This window comes from Phaethon aethereus (assembly GCF_964289735.1).
Source record: "Phaethon aethereus genome assembly, chromosome: 9".
In the NCBI taxonomy this organism is placed as follows: Eukaryota; Metazoa; Chordata; class Aves; order Phaethontiformes; family Phaethontidae; genus Phaethon; species Phaethon aethereus.
The window spans coordinates 26,565,559-26,585,877 of NC_138585.1; the positions used below are offsets into that span (position 1 = coordinate 26,565,559).

The 20,319-nt window shown below is 36.1% G+C and overlaps 1 protein-coding gene across 2 annotated transcripts in view; it reads left to right on the plus strand.

Annotated features, from left to right (window-relative positions):
* IFT80 (intraflagellar transport 80) overlaps positions 1-20,319 on the plus strand; it is a gene marked incomplete at both ends in the record, with an annotated part of 51,026 nt that overhangs the window by 21,492 nt on the left and 9,215 nt on the right. For both annotated transcript variants that reach the window (XM_082003529.1, XM_082003530.1), the window contains 5 exons: positions 9,791-9,970; positions 12,385-12,503; positions 13,370-13,444; positions 15,013-15,176; positions 19,535-19,599. In XM_082003529.1, the coding sequence (XP_081859655.1) occupies positions 9,791-9,970; positions 12,385-12,503; positions 13,370-13,444; positions 15,013-15,176; positions 19,535-19,599 (603 nt within the window). The remainder of the gene's footprint in view (positions 1-9,790; positions 9,971-12,384; positions 12,504-13,369; positions 13,445-15,012; positions 15,177-19,534; positions 19,600-20,319) is intronic.

The window sequence follows — 20,319 nt, forward strand, 5'->3', positions numbered from 1 at the left end:
AGCTGAAGACATACTTTAATCCTGTTATCTGAGCATCTCCATTACTTCTTAACTCTTGTGAGAGAAGAAAGGCTCCTAAAGGAGATACCTTTGTTTTTCTTTTTTTTTTTTCCTTTTTTTTTTTTTTAAATTGATGCTTCACTCAGTTTGTTGTTATTGACCTAGGGTTTTTTCCAATTGGTCTCCAATTAAAATTAATTTAATGCGGTTTCATCTACCTTCATTGGTATTCTAAGTTAGCCCAGAGCACAGATTGACCTGATTGTCTCTGTGGATTTCCTGTGGTTCTGCAGCTTTTTATTCAGACTCACGTTGCATTGAACCTTGCTGGTTTGGGACTTCTATTGTTCCATTCTCTACTTGTTGTGCTTGTTGCTCTTTTGCTCAGATTGGGAATAACATCATTTGCTGTGGTGTTTTCAGGCATCTTCAGTAGAGCATGGTTCTCCTTACCATGAACTTGGACTAGGTGTTTTGAGTATTTTTACATTTGTGAAGAAGAGCCTTTAAAATTTAAATGAGAAGAGGCATGTAGGATAAGATCTCTTCTGATTTCATTTTCTATACTGATTCTGGTTTCAGTGATCTTTGCTGACAGTCGTAAGTGTGAGCCAGGCATTAAATTTGAAGTAGGGATTGCTTCTATTTTCTGTGCCTTTTCCTCTTGCTTTGAAAAATTCCTAGTGTTATTTAATCTGTAGAAGTCCAATTTGACGGTCATTACCTTGAAGGAAAATGAAAAATACTCACATGCAATCTTCTTTTGGAAAGTGTTTGTTTTCCTATTTTAAAAAAATGTTGTTTTATTTTGATACCTACATTTTTAAGATTTTTATGTTAAGGAGATTCTTATTACCTGTGTGTTACAAACACACTAGAAAGTTCAGCAGAGTAAAGTAGTGAGTAGAGTTGGAGCCTGAGTTATGAACTTGTGCAAAAAAATTGGAGTACCACTCACATAGGTAAAAAAGGCACTGAAGTAGGTATAAAAGATAATGAAATAAAGAAGATATTTCGTGTCTCTTTAGCATAAGGCTGGAGAGCAGATTGCAATTTCTATCCTTTAATGCTTTTCATCACTGAAATTATTCTTTTAAAAGAAGATACATCTTACTGTTAGTTTTAGCTGCCTTTGTTTTGTTCAAAATTGGATACTATTTCTCTTTGCAGAAGAAAATGGATAAATTGTCTTGATGCATACAGTCATAAAGATTGTTCAGTCACACCTCAGCAGTTAGAGGGTAGGACACTCAGATGGTTAAGTGGCTACATCACCAGTGGGGACATCTTTTCCTCTCCCTGGCATTCTTCTAGTTTGGTTAATGTCAGGTATTGAGGGTGAGATTGTGTCATTATCTTATATTACACTGGTATTATATTATACCAGCTCGTTGCATGTGCTTGCTGGTTCCCTTAGCAGGGTCCTGTAGGGTTGCCTCAAAGCTTTTGTTCCTAGGCAAGGGCGATAGGAAGATTTTTGTGCCTTTAATATGCCACTTAACTCAACTTAGAATGTAATTAAAGCAGTAATCTACCCTGACTGTTGCCTTTCCATCTCCCTATACAAATATGCTGTTGTAGAAGTGTTTATACAGATACCATATTTCACTTGATGAAGCCAAATAAGGTATGTTTGTATAAAGCAATTTATAGTAGCATAATTATACCTGTGTTGGACTACTTTATGTGACACATACTGGTTTAACCAATCGGACTAGCCGTTTGTATTTTCTTCTCAAAAAAACTTTAAACCATGCCTTCTTCTTTCACAACCACTTTCCATCTCCTTTCTGAGTACTGGGATCACTGAGCTATATCAGCAAGTGGTAAACTGAAATAAATATGCTCTTGTGTGGGTGAGGCCAACGATTTCAGTTGCATTTTGCACTCAGTACAGATTTATGCTTAAATGTGGCAAAGACTGGTACAGTGGAAAAAGGAAGAAAAATACTAGATTTCTTTTTCTGCTGTCATGTATGCTGTTTTGTAGCATATAGTTTTTGTTTCTGATCCCCAGGGCCTTACTGTTTTTCTTGCTACTTATTATGTAATATAATTTACTGTAAGTATGGTTCCAACTCCTGCTAGCTGAAACCCAGTGATTTTTTTAATCAGCATTTAATATTGAACAGCCTTGTGGACTTTGAAATTTTAATGCCGATAGGTTTATTTTTTCATAAAATTAAGGGTTCATGTACCTGGTTTATTACTCAACTCTTAAAGAAACAGAGACATATACAGTAGCTAGTGCCAGATGCTTTTGTCTGTTTAGCAGCTAGCAATGATAATTTATTATCTTCAAAAGTCATGATTTTTCATGAAAGTTTCTTTCCTGACATTAAATGTAAATAGTTACTAAAGAACTAGCTTTGCTAGTATTGAGGGAAAAGGAAGAATGATTCACATACCACCAGAGTGATGGAGTTTGAAGAGAACCAGACCTGGCTTTTACTGGTCAACACAGACATTTTTATTATGTCTGATGTAATGGAGCTGTATTGGCAAATTGCTCCTCAGGGAGCCATCAGGCGATATATATATCATTAACTCTTCTCTAGCATATGTGTTCAGTTTGGGGACATAATTAAATTAAATTCGGTTAGTGTATGTTCTTTTCTCTTTTTCTTTCTACCCGGATACTTTGTTCTAGCAGCTTCATGTTAAAAAAGAAAACTACAAATACAATAGTAACTTTTGGAAGTTTTATTTCTTCATTTAAAAATCAGTTCTGCTCTGATAGCATTATGTATCTAAAAGAAATTATTATGGCTATCCTACAGAATACCAAACAAAATATATTTAATGTTGAAATTTGTTGTCTGCTTTAGTGCCCATGAGCATTAATCCTGCAGAGAGTGCTAAGATTAATCTTAAAGTTTATATATTGAGGTGTAAAGCTGGATGTATTGATGGATAGACTTCAGCCTTTCTGGTGTTCACAGCTTTTCAGAATCTAATCACTGGGATGGAGGGCAGTGCTTAAAAAGTTCATTTATGTAAGCTATTTCCTGTGGCTCTGCATGCTTCCCTTGACATTACTGATCAGGTCAAAATATTTAGACAGTAAAAGATGGTAAGAATGACTGAAATTCACTGATTTCCTCCTTCCCCACTCCACTCCCACATAAGTATCTTCAGAAATGGACCATACCCATCTGCTCCAAAGACAGGTTGCTTTCCCAGTGCTTTGGAGACTGTAGAAGGATAACTGATAAAAAATTCAAAAGCTAAATACTGTGGTCAAATTAATCCTTTCAGAATTGCCAACAAAAGCTAGCAAAGATGGACGTCAAATTTATGTTTTAATAATGCTGAATGTGTTTATGCATTTGTTTTGAGGAGGCCTTTTAGATTTTCTTCCATTAATGATTGTTTACCCTTAATGGAGATTGATCAGTTTTATTTGATTTTTTTGGTTGTTGTTATTTGTTGTGCTTTTCTTGTTAAACCTTTTTTCTGGTCATGTTTATCCACAATCTGTTATCATAAATAAGTTGATGTTTGTTTGCTAAATATTGCCCTTTGATTTACTTTTATCTTGATGTCGTCACTATGCTTAGCAAGTGCTTTGTAATGAAAGCAATTCTCTACATAAATCTGTAAGTTCATGGTTTTTAAGTGATTATGTAAACTCTACAAACTCTCTTTTATTATAGAATGAGTTGTGGCCATTTTACTAGACCGGTAGTTTGCATATTTGACTGATCCAGTTACACATGGCTTTTTATATTCCATAGCTTGCTCCATAGAATGTCTAATTTTGCTAGAAATTCTATTAAAAAAATTTGGGAAACTTAATAACATTTAGGGAATATTGTCTAATAGCTGTAGAAAATAAAGGAAAACATTCTGCAAGAGTAACAACTACTTCTCATCCGCCACCCCATTTAAAACAAGCGTGAATATGGTGCTATGGCTGAAAAATATTGAACTCCATGATAGCATGTTTCTATTTAGCTTTTTCTCAAAAAGATACAAACTTGAACTTAATGAAAGTTGATTATTTTGATTTGATGTCCAGAGTTGGTCATATGTTAAAGAGTGAGCAGTGTTTGTCCTTTCTTTCTTACTTCCTTATTTTTTAAACTGTCAACAAAGAGAAGCTTTGAAAATAATTTCATTGTTTAGCATTAAAGCGATGATTTTTATTCAGGACAGTAAATTATGTGGCTGTTGTAAAATTAACATCATATATCCTTTAAACTAACATTAGATATTAGATAAATATGAAAGGAAGATTTTGAAGGCGAATGCATACAATGCATATGTTTTCGTATTAGTCTGATAGTGCTGAATTGTCCTACACTAGAGCACTACAAAAACCCAAGCAAATCTGTTTTCTATAGAGTTACGATGAGCTTTGATCCCATTACATTTAGTTTTAGTCTTGTTTCACAGAGATATGCATTTGGCAGTGTAACAAAAATAAGGGTTTTTTTCTGTGCTGTCTCTATTTCATCTACCTTTATTAACAGTCATGACCCTGAATTCTTTGTAGCTCAATAAAAGAAAAAAATATTACAGATAGGTTTCCCATGGAGTTATGTTGTTGACCAGTTCTTTCCATGTCAGCATATTTTAATTTATCAGAATTGGCTAATGTAACTTTGGGAAGAAAATGAAAACATGTGGATCATCTATGGAAGTAATAATCTATTTAAAGAACTACATCAATGTTTCATTTTCTAAGGTTAAGAATTTATATGGGGCAGTTTGTCATCCTATTTTAGTTCTTAGGTCTAATAATTATGAGAATATGCTTGGATTTCAGGAGATTTTTAGATGTCCTCTGTTTGGCTTTGTTCTTCTAATGCATAGCTTAATACTTCACCTGGAGGTCACTGCTTAGTTCCTGATAATTCACATTTATTACTGGCTTCAAGTCCAACAAAAGTTTAAGAAGTCAACAGGAATCCTTCATAGTTCTGTACTTCAGTAGTTGTGTCAAGGATAGTTTCTTCTCTTCAGGTAAATTGCCCTATATTCACATGTAGTGGTGGATTTCCTTACCTCCAGTTATGCATATTGTCTCTGGTTTGTAGAATCTTTTGTAGATTCCTGTGTGGTAGGAATTCAATAACTCTTATATTGTAAAATATCATTATATTTTATACTCAGGAAAATATCGGGGGAGGGGGTTATATAGGCATATATATGTATATATTTCCCATGAGCTCGTTCCATATATGTGTGCATATGCAGGTGTTTCTAATGCACCTAAGTATGGATTTGCTTTGGGTAATTGATTTTTATAGTCTCGTAAGATCCAATTTGCCTTCCATTACATCAGAAATGTAATAGTCATTTTCTGATGAGAAGCTTCCGGGCAGTTTGTACTAAAGTGTTGGTTCATCACTCAGAAGTAGTGAGGCTAATTGCCAGCTTTAGTGGCCATTCAGACTATAATACACTTTCAGATGTCAGCTACCTCTGCACTAATGTGAAATGCCCTATGGGGCACAAGGTAAACTGAGCCTTCACTTTAAAAAAACAAAACAAAAAACCAAAACAAAACCAAACCCAAAAAAACCTTTCTTTTCATTTATATCAATTGGGGCATAAAAGGACAAGAGCATGTATTTGCTGTTCGTCCATCCCATGCTCTTGATTCCCAGCGTGGATTGAGGGGGAGATTGCACGTTTTCTTTTCATAAACAAAGGCAAAATAATGGGTGAAGACTATTACTAAAGTCAGTGGATTAGGTATGCTGTGTAAAGTCTGACATCATGGGGAGGTTCAGGAGTATCAGCTTTAGCTCAGCTTATGTCAGCATTCCCCGTTCAAAACTCCACACGCTCGTAAACAGAGCCAAAACAGAGACCAGCCAGGAACAACCAAGCGTCCTTTGCACAGCTGACATCAGTGTCACTCTTATAATTTAAAATTTAAGAAAATACTCTTTCTTCACTATGTTTTTTCAAAACATTTATGCTGTGGTATTATGTGGATAACCATTCTTAATTTATTGCATTCAGTCCAGAAATAATAACAACTAACTCGATCCTTCATAATGAGTTTTGAAGCATCAATATTATACGTGTGAAAGGCTGTCCTTGTTCCTGGGACCCAGAGTTCTCTGAATCTGCTCATTGAAATAATTTCACCGACATCTCGAGAGCCTGCTCAGTTTCCGTTTATGGAAGTCAGACAGTATTGGATGACTATAGTACTTCATCTTTTTACTACATTGCGCAATTGGAAAAGGGAAGCTTAAGTTATTGCTTTTATGTACTTATTTAGTATAATGAAACTTTTATAACTACTATTTTTATTCTTGAGTTCGTTGATTGAATTAAATGAAAAATTAATTATGACATGGGAAAAGTACAAGCCAAACAGTAATACTAAAGTATAATATTGCACCTAATGTTAGAACAACATTTATACAGTCATTCATATAGTCATATTCATACCCTTTCTTTTGAAACTCAGTGTATTTGGGAAATACATAACAGCTATTTTGGTTTTTAAAAATTGTTCCTGTCTTACAAATGGAGAGCTACATGATTTTTATTGTAGCATTTTGTGTACATGATCAATGTACCAGACATCTGCAGGGAGTATGAATCATTGGAGTGGTCTGAATTATACTGAGAGCTTTCAAAAGTAACGAGAAAATAAAACTTGGTAATTGGGTTGCTTTTTTTTTTTTTAATTAGGTTGTAATCTGGAAATATTTTACTGAGTATTTCAACCACCTAAAAAAAAAGATTTCTGGTGGGAAAAAAAAAGTAGTTTTGGGAATGTATCCTCTCAGAGGTGCAGTGTATCTGCTATGCATAAAAAAAGTAGCACCAAAGCCACATTCTTTAAGCTCCTTAAACTGGTTCTTAGTTTGATGGCTTGATGCCCCTTTATTATTCATTCTGACTGATGGGTAGATTCTTGGTCGAAGGCAAATGACCTTAGAAACAGCCCTGTCTTTTTGGGAGGATCCCAATATTCAGTTTTGAAATAATACTTCTTCAAACCGTTCTCAGATCACAGCTGGCCAGCTGTGAAAAATATGTCTCGGATGTAGGACATTTAGAGGGTTCTCTGAGTGTGCTTATTACAATCATTTGTCCTACAACCTCAAGTGCTTACTCATTTGCCATGTAAGGATGTCAGACGTAGTTAAATATTATGCTCTTAATTACTATGGAGTGTTTCATACAGAATTCATCCCGTTGAGACAGAAGAGTAGGTTATGGACTTTTCTCCAAAACTTGCAATTACCTGCCCCAACTGCAGATCTATGGGCAGTGAATGGCGTGTCTGTGAGCCAAGAGGCATGGAAGCTGAAGCCTTTAAATTGAGTGCTTGAAATTGGAAATTCAGTCAGTGCTGACACTGTCTTTCGCTCACCCTTACGCACGTAGGCAGTAGAAGAGCCTTAACTCAGTAGGTCATCTTACATAGTGTTCTGCAAGTCATTAGCACAACTGGGAGGTTGAATTTCATCCCTTTGTGTTTCCGTGTTATTCAGCGTTTAAGTCTGACACCTTTTATTTTACTGCAATTTTTGTGATTTCATTTCTTATGAATCATACAAAGACTTTGGGTGAAGGACTTGTGTGTGTACTGCAAAAGAAATCAGAATATGAAATGTGTTAGAAACATTAGGTGAGTATTTTCTTCCAACTGTCTCCCCTTTGGTATATCATGTATCCAAAAGTCATGAGAATCCCATGTCTACATTTAACTTCAGTCACATGGTTTTTTTTTCTTACTGACTTGAGTCTTAAGATTTCAAATGTATTTGAATATTTAAGTAGTTCTTCAATTGCTAGATGTTTTTTGAAATACGCTATTACACTGTTCTGAAGAGGCTATAGTTAAGATTTGCTTCTCATTTTAAAACCTGGTTTAATGTCTTCCTAAAAGTCCATAAAAAAAGTTCATAAAAGTTCATGAAAGTTCATAAAAGTTTGGTTTGGTTTTTTTTTTTTTTTTTTTAATCATCCACTTTCAGGTTAACACTTGTTTGGAGATTCGGGATGATTTGTCTGAACTGTATTTCTGAGATGCAAGACATAGAAAACAAGTGTCTTGGTCTACAAATTCTAGTTTTTTACAAGAATATATTAATAAGGGTCCAGCTGAACTTTAGAGGAGTCTTGTACATAAGGCTGGGGGAATTTAAGAATGAAGTTCTTCATTGGAGGAACTTTAAATATTGAAAAGGAACAAAATTAAGTTTAGTACTAAATGTGTCTCTCATAACTACGTTCATGAGTATGGATCAGAAGGAAAAAAGCAAATGCTAGTTTTAATACCTCCCACTTGTTCTTTGTGCTAGGGGGATTTATAATTTTATTTTTTTGCGATGCCAACAGAGAGAATGAAAACAGAGAGAATGAAAATAGGTGTCAAAGGAGAAGAAATCATGTGCTGTTTCATTAAAGCACATGCTCTGCCCATGCATCCTCATTGCGTGGGAACAGGCGATGGTGCCGCATGGGCAGGATGGAGGGCAATGTGCAGGCAAGGGATTAAAATAAAAAAATAAAACAGCTTGCACCCTGTTGCTAGAGAGTATAAAGCTCCTTTATTTTTTCATTAAAAGCATCTTTTAGCAGCCAGCCCACAGCTCATGAACGCTGTATAATCTCTGGCAGTGTTTGCCTGAGGCTGGCTAGCTGCTTGGGCAGAGCAGCATGTCTCCTGGTCCCCGATCCGCACCGCGAGCTTCCAGTCACCGCTGCTTTCACAGCTATCCCCATAGCTTTGAGCCTCCATTTAAAACCCAATAAACCAAACTTATAACTGTATTATAATAGACGTAGATGATGTAAACCAGTAGTAGAAGATGAAGGAAGATACCACGGAAACGCATTCTTTAGGTCCAAGTCAGCCTTTCCACTTTGCAAAATCCAGTTAGCAGGAAAATGTACAATGAAGCCAGCTTGCCTACTATTTGAATTTCTAGTCGTACAGGGAAGCGGGTACACTACTTTTGATAATAAGATTCTGAAATACAGTTATTTGACCTGTGCCCCCATGACATTAAGCTGTGATACTCCTCTGTGAGTAGCTCTTAATTAGTCTAAAACGAACGCAACACAGAGAGCTATTGTTCCTGGTTCTCTCCAAAGCCGGACCAGATGTCACTACTGTGATTGTGGTAATGTTTCAGTTTTTTTGTTTTTGTTGCAAGCATAGCAACTGGAAATTTTGAATACATCCTTCCCCTGTACAGTAACAACAGAGACTAGAGAAAAAGGTAGGCAAGGTATCGAGCTTCTTTTCTGTGTTAGGAGGAGAACAGTATGCAGGCGTTGCTTTCAGAGCTTTTCCTAATCCACCAACATCCCTTGTGTTGGAAGCACAGCGGGATGCACACAAGAGCTTTGCAGCCTCTCCATGCTGGGATAGGGGTGCCTTGTATAACCGACCGATTTTGCCGAGGCCTTGCTGTTTCTGTATTCAGGAACTGCTGTCCCTGCAGCGTCAACTGAACGCATCGCGCTTAAGACCATAGCCCGTTGCACCCGTGTAACCATTCTAACTGTTTCTAGGCACGTTCGCTTAATTATGTAGTGATTGTCTAGATTTATGAATGACTAAGTACATTTAAATGTGTTGTGACTAGATAACTTCTACCTGATGTTGGTTTTCCTTTTTGTATCCTTTCAAGAATCTGACTTAAGACACCTAATCTCTTTGGTTTGCTTATTGAAGCTGTAATAAAAAGTTAGTTCGTTGATCTTTCTTAAACAGATTTGCACGGTTATAATTTTTTATTACAATATGTCATTTCCAAAAAAACCCCAAAAATTGAAGAATTCTTTTCTCTTTTTTTGCAAGTGGTCTTATGCTTTGGAGAAGCCAAACACAGGCAGCATATTTAATATTGCTTGGTCTATTGATGGCACTCAACTAGCTGGAGCATGTGGAAATGGACATGTCATTTTTGCCCATGTTGTGGAGCAACGCTGGGAGTGGAAGAACTTTGAAATAACGTTAATTAAGAGGAGAACCATGGAGGTAACCTTCACAGTTCAGAGCTGTGCATTCTGATTACTGGCTGTCTAAGGCTTTTTTTAATACAAAATGGGAATTTTTAATCCTTGACAAAACATTATCCTTTTTTTTTCTTCTGTGTATATATGACTGAAAATGTTTTAAGATCATATAAGAGCCAGAGTTAGCTAATGGTGTAAATAATTATCAGTTGTACAGAAGATCAGATCCATCAGAAGCAAACCATACCACCAAATGGACCAGAATTACATAACTGAGAAGTACTTTACCCTCCAGAAAAATGTAAAGCTCATTTGAAGAGCATGTGAAATTAGCTGTGGGGGGTCATTTACAACAGAGAGATAATTTCAAGTGTAATGAAATGTTTATGCAGAAAACAGTACAAATACATTGGCCAAAACCAAAGCATCTTATTAATAGTATTACAGTAACTGTCAGCAAAGATGAAGCTGCATAATTAAGTGTAGATAATATAGAGGAGCTTTCTTTACCTTATCTGCGTTCATGAGTTGTTGGAGGTACCAATACACTTTAATAGCTAGTGCTTTAGTAAGGTTTACTGTATCCCTGTCGCTAATGGAGCTGTGATGAATGTTGCTGTCTTAGGGCATTTCCAGATAAATTTGGTTGCTGACTCTAACTGTAAAGAGTTGTAATGTGCTTTTCTGCACCACATACTGTATTACAGCCTGGATTCAGATCTTCCAAAGCTACAGACATTTGTCATATATCGTATAACATGTGTCAGGTACCTGCATGATGCTTCCAGCTGAGTGCTGAGCATCAGGCATTGACCTCAATGGGAGCTGCCAAGTCTCAGCACTGCTGGAAATGAAACGGGCCCCTACATGTGGTTTCTGGAGTTCAAGTGTGGGATCATCCTTCTGAAAAACCTTGGCTTGAATCCACGTTTAGGTTACCAAATATGTGGGAATTAATAGAAAAATATGAATTTTTACCTTCTAATTTGTCCTCTGTGTTCCCAGACACTGACTCACAACATTCACTCTCTGAACGCTGGGATAATATAAGATTTCCATTTGTACAAATTTTCCAAATTACACATTTGGTATTGGACACCAGGCCAATATTTTCCATATCAAAGTCAAGTTCCTAAATTCCTAATTAGGCCCTTAAATGTTTTTTGATCTTGATTCTTTCAGTGATGAATATGTAATGGGGAAAAGTTGTAACAACAGAAATGCTGTATTACAGTTTGGTCCGGTGGGTGGGATAACATGAGTCAGTGTCTGGGAACACAGAAGACAAATTAGCAGGTAAAAATTCCTATTTCTTCTTTCATTCCCAGACATCGACTCGTAACAGATGGGCTCTGCGAACAATCTCCAGGGTGTTTGAATATGCAAACAACTGAGGAAGTCTAGCTAACCCCGATTCGGGACTAATTTTTTATTTTATTATTTTATAGGGATTTTATTTTATTCCTATATATCTGTGTAGGAAAACATTACCTACAAAAAAGTTCTAGGTGCAGTGTTTTTTTCTGAGTACTGCAATAGCTGAGTTAATTATGGACATATCACTGCGGTAGACATAGCAATTAATATGTCATTGGAAATGGTTTCTAGGTTTTCATAATAATTGAGTTCAGTCCTTGTTTTGCAATTGGTTGCATAATGGAGAAAATCAAAAAGAAGTTACCACCCTCAGAATGGTGACATCTTAAAAAAACAGCAACAAAAGAACCCCAAACAAACAAAAAAACCCTGTCATAAGATATCTCCTTCGATTTCAGCTGCCTAAAATCTTTGAGCTCAAAAATCTGTGTTGATTATAGGTAAACTGTGATTTTCTTAAAACATTGTAATTTGAGCAAATTTTCACAGAAATGGCAAGGGCACAGGCTGCTCACCAAGGCTGTTTCCTAAACTTCCCTTACTTCCGAGTGTGTCAGCATTAAAATATAAGCTAAAACTATTCAACATATCTTTAGACAACATACCTTTATCCAAATCTTGGATATTGCTGAATCATTTTGATGGGATCATGGTGGGATCACTGAAGTATTACATTTCAAACATTTAAATAATCAGCAGCAATAACACCCAGTTTTAAAATGGGAACTTTCAGACATCCTTGATCTCAGATGGTTTTATCAACCTCCTGTAATATTGCGCTTTATAGCTTATCTATTCCAATTATGCATTAATTACTCCTTTTAAGGAACTCCATCCAGCTCCTCAGTAATTATTCCCTGTTTATTCAGAGTTTATAGAAACTTTGAGTTTGTTCTCACCAGTGCTGTGAAAGTGCCTGTTCCCACATAGCTATGTTCTTCTACTAATGGCATAATAGTATCAGCATGTTCTTATAATAAGAAAGAATATGATATTTCACTGGTTAGTTTTCATTTGAGTTATTGTTATTTTATTTAACCAAAATTTTCTTGTGATTAGGTGCACAATGTTATTAATGATGCGGTAGATTTGTTGGAGTTCCGTGACAGGGTTATTAAGGCCTCTTTGAACTACGGGCATTTGGTTGTTTCAACTTCTCTTCAGTGCTACGTGTTTTCGTAAGTAATACAAATTCATGAACCTTTCTCAAATTTATCTAACAGTTGCAAGAGAGTGGCAGAAACTTTATTTGAAGCACAGTAGGGTTTTTTGTGTTGGTTTTTTTTAAATAACAAATATTCTATACCTAGCATCATCTACAACAAAATGTATTGCAATATAGTTGCCCTCCACGTGTCATCTTTTGTTTCACCTTCTTGCTGGTGCCATCACTGCCTGTTCGTTTCGTTACAAAAATTTGGCAGGCTTTCTTTTCACGTAGAGGCAGCAGGAATGGAGGCTGGATGCACGCGTATTTGTGCCTCCAGCTAGGGACTCCTTTTTTTGGATACTGCTTCTGGCATGCCATTATTTTGGAATAGAATAGGAATGATTCAATCCTGCATCATGTTTTAAGAACATGATATTCTGTTTCGTATGCTGAAATTTCAAGTTTCAAGGCACTTATCTGTTCAGTGAGATGACTAATGCTGAACAATAATGCAGCCTGTAATAGGGCACACGAGAGAGGGACTCTATCCTACCTCCAGATCGCTGTAAAAGAGTTGAACCACAACTCAGAAATATTTTACGAATAGGTTTGTTTCATATAAATATGATTTTGCTGTTTACTAAGACTCCTAGGTCAGCTGCTGCTAGTGTGAAGGGATGCAAAAATGCAGGCTGAAGCGTTATCGGATCATACTGCATGGTTATCGCTGTTACTTGGCTTCCTAAATGCTATTTTCCTTTTGAAAACCTCCCTTTCTAGGAATGTTAGATGATTAAAATGTGTATGCATTACTTATTGCAAATACGATGTTGAATTCACTGATATGTGAAGATAAGCGGTTTTAACAAACGTTTAATTTTTTTTTTTCCCCAGTACAAAGAACTGGAATACACCACTGATCTTTGACCTGAAGGAAGGAACAGTTAGTTTGATTCTACAAGCAGAAAGGTAGCTTGCTTCTTGTAATGCTCACTATTAGAAGTGAACATGCACTTCCTAAAACTTCGTTATGTAACATAGGCACATATTGAAATATTAGAAATAGACAAAAAGTATACTGTACTATTAAGCAGCATGTAAAGGCTTAGCTGATATATTTGCCATAGGTCTATGATGGTGGTGATGAATCTTCGCATACATTATGTATGTTTATATTCTTATTTATGGAAGAAAGTAGATCTTCTGACATTATGCTAACATCTGGGGTTTTTTATGTTTTATATTGCTTTTTTGAACTGGAATATATTTTATATAAATTATTTCTGGTCCTCAGTTTTTATTAAAAACATTGCCAGGTATGGCAAATAAAAAGAAATAGTTTCCTTTTTCTCACATATTTGTATTTATATTTGAAAAAAATTGCTATATTTTTCTCAGTTTAAAAAATCTTTAATCTGTAATTCCTGAAAATCATTTGTCAAAGAGATCTTTACATGAGCTTTTGTAGAAAGCCTTTCAAAGGACTAAGAATAGGAGCAGAAGTTCAAAAATCTTGGGTTTTGGTTATAGTCTTAATTCTTGTGGACAAATACTGTCACACAGCTATTTCAGCAGAGTGCAGCACAGTGCTCACTGCATTTTTGAGTGCCCCAAATTAAACACTTCTGTCCTAGTCTATAGAGATACTGCAGTAGAGAACGGGTAAGCAAGTGGACAAGATTTTGAAGATCAGTTTCTAGATTTGGAGTTTTGTGCTGTCGATTCTAAGTAAATTTTGAAAACATGGCACAGATTCTTTGGCAGTATAGGTCATCCACAGAGATGAACCTAAGGTTTTGGTAAAACCAGTCTACCTCAACAGCTATATGTGCAAACAGAGGGTGGGTTCATTTGGTGACTGGTAACATTTACAATAGCTGAGGGTCTCACAACTGGCTTTTTGTTCATGGATGTGTTTTGTGTCTATGAACTATAGATATTCTACTTACCAAACAGTTATTGTTATGTAGAACTAGTCATGTTTCTGTATAAAAGCTTGCACTGTGTTCCTGCAAATAAGTTATTTTTCACTGAAGCCCTACGTCGTAATAGGTGGTGATCAGTTCATTAAAAGCGTTTTCTGTTTGCTTTACGTCATAAACTAGTCGTACTGAAGAAAATGATACAGGTAATGCTATTTCAAAGCTATCTGTGAACATGAAAGCTGTTTCTCACATACATACACACAGTGTGGTCTCATGGTGATGTGTGGGGAGTACCGTCTGCAGCTGCATACTTCGTCATCAGGAGTTACAAGATTTAAAACCTATAATATCTATAATAGATAAAATCATAGTGCTCCCAGATAATAAATATTTCTCATGGAAAAATATAACATTCCCATTAAAACTGAAATCTTCCATACAGAGCTTTCAGAATATCGACTTTGAAACGTGAGGTTTAGAGATTATGTAGTTTAAGTGAAAACAATTGCAGGATATCAGGCAGTTACCTTCAAATTGCTGAAAATGTCATGCTTTTCTGTATTACTTAGTCATTTACTTTTTTATTGTTTGTTTGTTTGTTTTTTTCTATAGGCATTTTCTTCTTGTAGATGGTGGAGGACTTTATTTATATTCATATGAAGGAAGATTAATTTCCTCTCCAAAATTTCCAGGAATGAGAACAGACATTTTAAATGCCCAGACAGTATCTCTGAGCAATGATACTCTAGCAGTAAAAGACAAAGCTGATGAAAAGAGTAGGTTCTCCGTTCTAATGGCTCTGTGTTTGCTAATAATTCATTATGAGGTTTTCAACATCTTCACATTTAAATTGTCTTAACATAGTTATGGTAAAAATGAAAGCATGAAGCATAAGCAATTTATCTATGATATAAATTAAAGAGAATATTTATTGTAAAAAAGAGTTAAAATTCTTGCTTAACTTTGATTAAAAAAACTTAAAGAGAATGATATATGTCCCTGAACTTCCAGTGGTGTGTAACGCATCAGAGAACCATGGAATATTTGCAATAAATACTTGAACGGTAGGTTTTTACTCTGACGTGATTTTCTGAAGAAGTACCCGAGCAACGTTTTCTGCTTGACTGCTGCTCTTAGAAGCTACCAGTACATTAGCTGTGATTAATTTTAGTTCTCAGATGTGCTTTGCTTTAGTTTTTTTGGGTTTGTATCTTTACAGCATGTAAGCTTTGTATGCAGCTGATATGACCCTAGTTACAAAGCTGTGATGTTCTGTCTCAGTGTTGTGTTCCTGAAGATTTTTATGCTCTTAAATTTTGTGTTTTGGCATCAAAAGCTCTGTAATTCTAAAATGCAACATGGCCATGTGAGCTTCACATAAATGTTTGCATTAATGAGTGGTACATGAATATCTTTTTGTCTTTGTTTAGCATTTTTCCTTTGTTCCTTTGTTGCCTGTGCAACAATTTAAATTTTAATTGTCTGCTGGAGACAGACACTTCCATTGCTGGAAAACCCATGGCACTTTGACTTTTGACCTCATAACTGTGCCATTTATAGGCCATACAAATATTACAAGACGGGGCTGGCATGCTCTCTGTAACTGTATTTCTCCTGCGATATGGCCAGTAAGGGGATTACCAGCGGGAGCAACTGTGCACGGGAGGTGCTCCTACTGCAGTATGAAACAGCGAAAGCTTCCTGCCCGTGCTTCCAGCTGACACTAACTCAATTTTTAGCTGTTAACTCTCTCTGTTATCCTAGACTTATCGATTGGATTTTAAACAGTTTCAGAATTTTAGAATTCTTTGTCTTGCAGCAAAGTAGTAGTGGTTTTCTCAGCATATAACCTGCTTGGTTATATGCTTAACTTAAATTCCTTGGTGAATGGAAAAAAACTTTGTAATGATCCTTTAAAATATCCCTCCCCAAGCAAAAATAAAATTAGGTGAGGTTTTTCTCACTTCCTTGTTACAAAGCGTATTTGCTACTCCGTACAACTTATATGTACTTTTTTTTCTTGCACATCCTTATCTTTTGTGTGAGCACAAATACTTTCTTTCATTTTGAATAGTTACTTTTAAGAGTAGTAGTATAACTGTAATGTGTATTCATTTTTAAGGAAAATTACTTCAGAAAATATTGTCCTCAAGCACCAAGACACTGAAGATACCTAAAATAGCTGTGTAATAATTGAAATGGATTTTAATCAGCAAAAATATATATTAGTGTAAATTATTCAAGTAGTTTGCAAAAAAAAGGATAACTGAAAAATTGTATTTTATTTCTGATCTTTTACTCTGGGTGTGTGTCTGTGTTTATATTACACAAGTGTGTGTACATTTTGTATATTACTTAATATGTATAACACAGAGACTTTAGTGCCATATTGACACCTTGATGCAGTTAGAATTAAAACAATAGAATTATTTTAAATAAATTGAGGGGATACAGAAAACTCACCCATGAATATTGACTACCGTCTATATGCATGCATGTTCAAAATTTTGATGGTAAACTCACTCTCTTGCCCTGTTCCCCTGCCCATCTTCCTGAATAGGCTGAAGAGCACGTCCATCTCCCAACCGTTCTTATTAGTGTCCTGAAAATCTTGTCAGCTGGCTCTGCACGCAGGCTAATCTTCATCAAAACTGGAATTTGCTGAGGCTGGGTTTCTGGTTATGTTTTCAGGATAAGCTCTCCAAACGATCCTGTTGATAGGAGCTTCCATCAGGGCAATGAGAAGGGGTTGGTTTTTTTTTTTCTTTTTTAGATACGAGCCCCACTAGTAGTGGTAAAAAAGCATTTATAATATGCCAGCGCATTGGAAAACAGATTCTTGGCACAGGAAACTGTGGCTTATCTAGGTCTGTTTATTCTTCTCAACTCATCCCAGCAGAAGCGTTTGGTTTTTTCTTTGCCCTATTTTGAGGGCAGGTCTGTTTTTCATAATACACTGCATTATAGAAATACCTACGATAGCTCCGTTTGATACAAGCAGTTTGCACGTCGTAGCACGGCGCGCTCTACAAGCTAACTTAATCTGAAACAGAGAGAGATACGACTTGCTGTACCTCAGCGTTGTTCCTTGGATATTCTTCCTCTTTCAGTAATCTAGAAAAAAGGTTGGTACCTCTGTGCTCACAGCCCTTCCTCAGTCTCTAACGAAGCTGGAAGAGGGAGGTGAGCCTATTCTCAAAAGGGAACTGCTGACCCTAGGAGCAGTTATTCTGTGATAATAGAACACGTGTGTTAAAAGACACGCAGTAGCTGTTCTCTTTCTCAGGATGCTCAAAGTGAGAGAATGCCCTTTGTTTCTATTTTTAATTTATGCAGATTAAAAAAAGATATACTTTAGGTTCTAAATGATTGTCAAGTGATGTGGAGTTTTTCCCGATAAGGGGCAAAAACCAACAACCAAAACAAGCCCAAACTTATTTTCTGAAATACCTTGATATGCATTGCAGATTAATGAAAAGTTAACCAATTTTACTTGTTAATTAGGTACAGTGGTCATCTTTAAAACTCTCTTAGTCTCACTTCCTAGAGCTAGCATAATAGCAGTAAAATTGGCTTGTATAGCTAGATGAAAATAAATTTCATGCAGGGAGCCATGCATAAAAGTGAGAAAAATAGTACTTCTCAGGAACAACTGGTTTTCTTTTGTATATTTAGCCAGCTGCCAAGAGCAACTCGTGCAAAACCTTTTCTTTTCCTCCTCTGCATACTCAACCAGTGCTTTCTGAACACCTGCTCTTACAAGTTGCTGGGGGTTTTTTTAATTCTGCCTGTATAACCATTGACCTCAAACCAACATCCCGTGTCGTAGTGGGACATGCACAGCAGGATTAACATGTGAACATCGCCATCCTTTGGAGTGAACGTGTATGTTCGTCTTACATTGTGTACCTACAGGTAACGTGTTGAAACCGCAGGTGGGATGTGTTACTGAGCATCCGAAATGTTCCTGTCACATCTGTGTTTTCCGTGAACTAACACGCAACCACGTGCTTTAAATTACAGCTGGTGTTCTTTAAAATGTTACTGTTTTTTCTAGGTTTGAGTACTCTACCTACATCTGTCTGAATTCGTGTGTACATTCACGGGCTAGATATGAAGTATATATGAATAGGTTTTGAACACGCATGGATGTGTGTGCATCACACACGTGTATATAGAGAGAGAGAGACAGAAAGAAAGCAAAAGAAACTATTTTTAGCCAAGTTGCAAATTTGAGTCTTCACTGAATGTCCCAGAAATACAGATGATGTAGGTGGGGGGTTTTTGGAGGTGTTTTTTGTTGTCTTCTGGTTTTTTGACGGCGAGACAGGGAGAGAGTGGAACAGACTTTTGGTAAAGATTGCAAGAATTATATATAAAATTCAAGTATATCTGTATAAAGCAGATACTGGATAAAGCCAGTTATTAATGTATTATCATTAACTGTATTATCATGACAAGCAGAAACCCTGAATTGTTCTGGAAGAAAATATGCCTAGGGACCACTGTATGAATAATTCAAATAGAGCAGATTATTAAGAAAATAGAGAATGTTTCTGAAGAATGTTTTAGCCAATAGTTCAAAGGACAGCTTTCTATATATCTGATAATAATTCTTTAGGAAAATACTTCAGTCAATGGTATCATTTCCTAAACCTTCATATTCATTAAAACTGTGGGTTAAGATTGAGTAAATCTATCAAATAGTCTTGGTAAACATTAATTTATTCAGAATGCAGCGTGCTGCAGACTTGCATCAGAAAGAACTCGGGGTCATTTCTGTAAATAACCATTTGAGCTGTGATAGGAATTAAAACATTAGTTTTCTCAATCCTGTATCAGTCCATAATACCATGTTTCAATGGCTGTCAATGCTCGGAAAATAATGATACTTGAGAATTTTCAGAGATTACTCCAATTGCAAAATGAGACTCTTCCTAGTCTCAACAGACTGACGGTTACATTTTTCCCAACTGTAAGATTCTTTTTCACCAGCGTGTGAAAGTCACTGGTAAATCTAGCACACAGTAATAAGTATCCACTTGCAGTAAATTATACTCTGAATGGAACTGCTTGAAAAGTCTGTGAAGAACTGTTGCGTTTAACTAACAAACCAATTTTTTTTTCTCTTCAGTTATCTACATATTTGAAGCTTTATCTGGAAAGCCATTGGGTGATGGAAGGCCTCTAACCCATAAGGTAAGGTGAAGGATATATTGTCTCTCTTTTCTTATACTTTGAAATTAAGAATCCATAACAGGTTTCCTCAACAATGGTCTAATAACCTATGGAAGATTTACAACCTTAATGGAGAGGAGCTTCACAACTCTAGCTGACTCTTAGAAAATAACAAATCAGATTCTTTTTGCAGCGTCGATGCACAAAGGGATATGCTATAGGTTGTGTTCAGTTCCTGGCGTGTGTTTCCCATGCACGTAAGATCTTGAAACTACAGGTGAATAGTTTTGTTACGCAGTAAAACGGATCAACTGAGTTTCCTTTGCATGTACTCCAAAGCAACTTCTATTAGTGCCAACCTGTTGTTGACACTGAAGAAAAGAACAGTGAGAAGAACTTCAGTGAGAAGTTGTCTGTCTTCAGTCTGAGCTTTTACTGCTTTTACTTCAAAAATGATTGCCTGAACTGCATTTACTTCACTCTTCTGGTATACAAAAAAAGCAAAATTAGGCAGCTTCTTTGGAGAGAGGAATAAAGATTCATCTTTTAGGCAGCTTTGCTTTGAGACTGAGACTTCTATTTCTGTAGTTTGTTGTAAATTCCGAATTTGCTAACTCTTCTCTGTTGCAGTTTTGTTTTAATCTGCATGAAATTTAATTTATATACTGCTTCATTCAACAGAGAAGACATACATAAAGTGTCTTCACAATCCAGTTTTTCAAGAGTTTTGTGCCTTATTTT